The sequence below is a fragment of the Rhinoraja longicauda genome, chromosome 22 (genome assembly GCF_053455715.1).
Source record: "Rhinoraja longicauda isolate Sanriku21f chromosome 22, sRhiLon1.1, whole genome shotgun sequence".
NCBI classification, from domain to species: domain Eukaryota; kingdom Metazoa; phylum Chordata; class Chondrichthyes; order Rajiformes; family Arhynchobatidae; genus Rhinoraja; species Rhinoraja longicauda.
The window spans coordinates 22459954-22465953 of NC_135974.1; the positions used below are offsets into that span (position 1 = coordinate 22459954).

The 6000-nt window shown below is 39.7% G+C and overlaps 1 protein-coding gene across 1 annotated transcript in view; it reads left to right on the top strand.

Moving 5' to 3' along the window:
• ctnnbl1 (catenin, beta like 1) overlaps positions 1–3475 on the top strand; it is a 116803-nt gene extending 113328 nt beyond the window's left edge. Inside the window, exon 16 of the mRNA XM_078418966.1 lies at positions 2278–3475. Coding sequence (XP_078275092.1) covers positions 2278–2366 — 89 coding nt within the window. The 3' untranslated portion in view covers positions 2367–3475. The remainder of the gene's footprint in view (positions 1–2277) is intronic.
• The last annotated feature ends 2525 nt before the right edge of the window (positions 3476–6000 follow it).

The window sequence follows — 6000 nt, forward strand, 5'->3', positions numbered from 1 at the left end:
GATTGACTATTGGTGGTATAATTCCAGACTTATTGCATCGTGTGAAAGCATCGTTCCAATGTCTATTAGTTCCTATCATAATCTTGAAGACCTTTCAGCTTCACTTGCAATATTGTCTAGCATTCCAATCTATTCAGCTTTTCTTCATATATATGCTCTTGTGGTATTATTTTTTTAAATCTTTTCCAAGGCCGCCTTTTGATTCCATGTTTTTTTCTTATTGCATTTCTCTAGCTTCTCTTTACTTTACTTTTCTTTCTCTCTCCATCCCTTCTATACCAGGATCATTTTTAATTGTAGCTGCCTGTGCAGCACCAGTTTCTATGCGCTGCTGTCAACAGCCTGGAGCTCCGTCCGCACTCCCCTCCTTGATTTTTTATTTTTTTTTGCTCTTCTCATAGAAACATAGAAAATAGGTGCAGGAGGAGGCCATTCGGCCCTTTGACCGGCACCGCCATTCATTGTGATCATGGCTGATCATCCACAATCAATAACCCGTGCCTGCCTTCTCCCCATATTCCTTGATTCCACTAGCCCCTAGAGCTCAATCCAACTCTCTCTTAAATCCATCCAGTGATTTGGCCTCCACTGCCCTCTGAGGCAGAGAATTCCACAAATTCACAACTCTCTGGATGAAAAAGTTCCTTCTCACCTCAGTTTTAAATGGCCTCCCCTTTATTCTAAGACTGGCCCCTGGTTCTGGACGCGCCCAACATTGGGAACATTTTTCCTGCATCCAGCTTGTCCAGTCCTTTTATAATTTTATACGTCTCTATAAGATCCCCTCTCATCCTTCTAAACTCCAGTGAATACAAGCCTAATCTTTTCAATCTTTCCTCATTCTCCTTTCAGACATTCCTTCTTTTGGTCACCAGTTCAAGCTTTTCTGTTAGGTCCTTTGTCAAATTAAAAATTTATAAGTGCTGTGCCAATAGGAATTTGTTTTATTTGAAGAGGAACCCAGGCCTCTTGCTATTTAGTAATAATAGTTGTTTGTGGCAGCGATGCCTCTGTGTTGATGAACTACTGTTAAGATACAAGACTATTTTGAGGAATCCTGACCGACAGTACTGCGCTCTTCACGTTTCGTCTCTGCCAATTGCACGATCATATTCTTCCTTTCTCTTTACGTGATGCAAAGCCAAGTGCTAACCGATCAAAACTCTACTAGGACTGCGCACAAATTGTGCTTCTTGTGCTTCTGCCCCATCCAACTTCATTGCTAACAACATGGAGTGAATAGCTTTTCTTCACAATTAAGCTAGAATTCCAACATTTGGCCATTACTCAATATTATCCTTGCCTCTTTTCATCAAATTGTTATCTATAAGCTATAAATTAATAGTTGAGCAAAGCATTTCATTTCATTTTCCAGTCATTAACTACATTGCAGTTTGTCACACTAAACGGTGAAATATCACTTGTCATAGGGAGGATGTGAAAACGTCTCGGAATGAATTACTTAAGTCGTTAGTTTATTGTCACATGTACCGAGGTACAGTGAAAAGTTTTTGTTGCATGCTAACCAGTCAGCGGAAAGACGATACATGATTACAGTCGATACATGTTTTTAAATACACAGGATGTGATGTTAAAATCCAAAGTGCCACCTCTTAACTTGCTCCCGGTGGTGATGGAAGGCTGAAGCACTCACCTACGCTCCTCTGACGTTGAGAAAGGCTGGGCAGACACGTCATTGGGGTTATCAAGTGGGCTCCTACTTTCATCAACGTTCCACTGACTGGGCCCACGACGTCTCCAGTAGGCTCCATGGTGCGTTCTGGCGTCCCAGAACCACCCCCCTCTGCATCTGCCTAGCCGGCTTATTTGGGAGACCAGATGGGGTCTTTCTTCTTCAGCCAGAGCCACTGGCTACTCTGCTCTGCCACCCCTGATGTTTCCTTGATGGCCTGGCGTACGGTTTGTCTGCTGATCCCCAGGTCCTTCATCAGTTTTACAGTTGATGTTGCCACGAAGCCCCGACATCCAACTTCTACCGGGCAGATCTTTGCTCTCCAGCACCGCTGTTCTGCCAATTACAAGTGAAAAGCTTTTTGTGGTGTGCTATCCAGTCAACAAAAATATTGTACATTATTTTCTAGCCACCTTACAAACATTCACATTGTTATCTGATTTAAAGATTTGATTTTGTATATCAAACTGAATAGTTTCAAAAGATTTTCAGAGATAGAACTTCCTATCTCCCATTTTAAGACTTAAAATCTAGGGATTTTATTTTAAATCAATTCATTCACTCTTTTGAAATTTGTTTTACAGAATACGCAGAAAACATTGGTGATGGGAAGAATGACGAGTTTAAAGAGAGTGAACAGAAAAGAATCCTGGCACTTGTTGAAAATTTCTAAGATGACTGTCATTCAGATCTGCAACTGCTGGAGATGTTTCTAGAAATGCATAGCAAGCCTTTTCTCTGAAGTAATCCAGCGCGCACACTCTAATCTTCACTATACTTTGAACATTGGCAGTGAAATTGATTTTTAACAAACTTGCAAAATGTGCCTCTTTCCCAACAAGATCGATGCTGATGGGGCAGCATGTTATTTCATTGACTAAAGATCACCACTCTGGAGATCATTTCAATTAAATTACACTCGGCTTTTGTCGAAAGTGCAACCAATGATCTGTTTCAATAATTTATCTTTATCAAAACCATATTCATTTTCTCCAAACATTGTCGAATATTGTCAAGCAGGTAATGAGACATGGGATTTGTAGAAAGCAATTGGCATTTTATTCACAAACAAATTCCCGGTGTGCTAATTGAAAACATAGCACTGTATTTGCATTGTATTAAATGTTTTTGTTCGGATGTAAATCTACGTTATACTTTTCACCCTTTATACATACATATAAACTCTGAAAGTTGCAATTCCATCTTGCATTTTAGTGGTACACATTGATGCTGAAATATGAAGATTGTTTTGTATTAATGTATGAAATCATTCCGTTTTTATTTGTTCACCCAGTAAGACATTTTGTGTGTGTACATTCAAAATTCCAGGTTTGACTGTTTTCTTTATAGCTTGCTTGTCATTGCATTAGAAATAAAAAAACTAAATAGAGATCTGTCAGCATACGAAAGGAGAAGCCTCTGAGAACTTTACCCAAGTTGGTATTCTTTTTTCCCTTTTCCAAACGCTGAAGTCCCAAATGATAGTCCTCACTTTTTCTGCATTTTAAAAATTAATTTTCAACATTTCCCCATTACTACAAATGTTGTTGGCAAGTTTTTAAATCACTGACATCCTAACATTTTGAGCTGTTATTTGTCTTAATGAACTGGGGAGTTGTGGATAAAATGTTATTATTTTGGTAGCTGTGAAATACATTTAAGAGCAGTTATGCTAGTGGAATACAAAATGGATGATTATTAATTCCCAAAAATGTTTGCTGGTATTCATTTGTACAAATAAAGGTGTTTAAAATGACATTATGTTTATTTCTAAAATGTACTGAGACAGTTAATAAAATAAGACTAATTGTATGGTATTTTGGAAAGCACATAGAATATCTATGAGTACCAATGCTGCCAGGATTTACTCGGTCAGTGGATAAAGATTCTAGGTCTGATCAATCAGTTAAGAAATAAGTAATTGAAAATGATCAAGATGTACCAAAAACAGAATAATAAAAAGAGGAAAAAGACCCTATTGGTCATTTGAGGTTGCAACCTCAATATTCTGAACACAAGATGGGATATACAACTAGGAAATAAGTGCAGCACCAAGCTGCCTAATTAACATCTCGTCAATTTCTGCTCTCCACCATCTAATTGAATAGCATTTTATAAAGAATCCCTATGGCAAATATCTTGATTTTGCATTAAAAATTAGGTTATTGCTGGGCATCTGGATATGAATAGATCGTTCCAGTAATATCTGAACTTTTGAATTTTCCAAGAGCCCAGTTCTCTGAAAGTGGCAACATTTGTTGATGGGATGGTGAAGATAGCATTTGGCAATGCTTGCGTTCATTGGTCAGGGTATAGAATATATGAGTCAGGCATTATGTTGCAACTTTACAAGTGGGATATTATGTGCAGTACTGGCTGCTGCCTTTCTGCAGTTGAAAGGATATGATAGCGCAGAGGTGATTCTCCAGGATGCTTCCTGGAGAGAGATTGAATAAACTGGGCTTGTTTTCGCTAGAGTAGGGAAGGCTGAATAAGCTGCCATAAGTTTAACATTCAGAGGAATAGATATGGGTAGATAGAATCTGTCCCACAAAAAGGATATTGTTTTTAAAAGAGGGCACGAGTCTAAGATGAGAGAAGGGGGCTTGAGGGCATACGTGGAATAGTTGATATATGTAATGAGCTGCCCAAGGAGGTGGTGGAATCTGATTAAATTTGTGTGTTTAGGAGACATTTAGACTGGCACATAAATAAGCATGGCATAGAAGGACACAGTCCTAATGGTGGCAAATAGGACCAGTGTAGATGTGCAAAAACATTGACGTGGACGTACAATATAGAAACAGGCTCTATTACTGAGCTCTGCAAAAGAGCAGAGAATGATTGATTAAGAGTAAGGACTATTTATAACGAGAGATAAAATATGTGCAAGATAATTTACAAAAAGACAAGCACTATGAGAGGATAATGAAGAAGACATATCTTGGACACTTCTGTGCGCTTGGAGAGATATCTCAAAAGCGTCAACCCAATGCAAGGAAATGGTTGTGTAGATGCTGTATATTTTACATTCTTATTTCAGTGTAGGAGGCCTCAAACCGAAACGTCACCCATTCCTTCCCTCCAGAGAAGCTGCCTGTCCCACTGAGTTACTCCAGCTTTTTGTGTCTATCTTAGGAAAATACTGAAAGCTCATATTGCATTTAATAAGCATACATTCAACCTTGTCACACTATTTTGTTATGCTTGGACATAATTATTATCTGAAGACAAGGAACTGCAGGTTGTGTTTAACAATAAAGATACAAAGTGTTGGGGTAATTTGCTGAGACAGGCAGCATATCTGGAGAACATGGATAGGTGCTGTTTCGGGTCGGGAACCTTCAGATTGATTGTAGTTGAAGGAGGAAAACTGGGAGTAAAGTGGACCGGGACAAATCCGCGCGAGTGATAGGTGGATACAGGTGAGTGGGGTTTGATTGGCAGATGTTAGGACAAAGGCCAGAGATGAAAGGACGAAAGGTTGTGAGAGGAGAGAAGAGGTGTGAAATGTGAACCTAGGGAAGTGATAATGCTGTAGGATTGTGGGAGAAATGGGTACGGATTTAGGTGAGGCACAAGGAACAGGAGGTGTTTGCTGGTTAGTTACCTAAAATTGGAGAATTCAATATTTCATACTTTTGGGTTGTAAGCTACCCAAGCAGAATATGAGGTGCTCTTCTGAATATGAGTTTGCGTGTGGCTCCTGTCTGGCAGTGGAGGAGGCCCAGGGCATAAAGATCAGCATAGGAAGGAGAGGTGAAATGGTTAACAACCAAGAGATCCAGCAGCCCGAGCGCAAGTGTTCGGTGAAATAGTCACCTAATATTCGCTTGGTGTGGGTGGGAAGGGATGAGTGAACAAAGGAATTACAGAGGAAGTGATCTCTGCAGAAAGGTGGGGATGGATCATGTTGAAGGTGGCAGAAATGTTGGAAAATGAAGTATTGAAAGTGGAAGCTGGTGGGGTGAAATGCAAGGACCAGGGGAATTCTATTGTTCTGTCTAGGGGAAGGGGGAGCATGAGCAGAACTACAGGATGCAAATGAGTTGTGAGTAAGATCCCTTTATGACAGATGGGGAGATACCACTTTTACTAAAGAAAGAAGAACATCTCGAATGTCCTTAGAGTGGAAAGTCTCTTCTTGGTAGCAGATGCAACGGAGACAGAGAAATTGGGAGTAGGGGATGTGGTCAGCAATATCTTCTATTGGTAAAACAGATACTGACATCTCTCCATGCTCATATTTTCTAACAATATTAGAACTTTCTAAAATGGAGAAAGGAGAGACTTCAGATACTGGCACC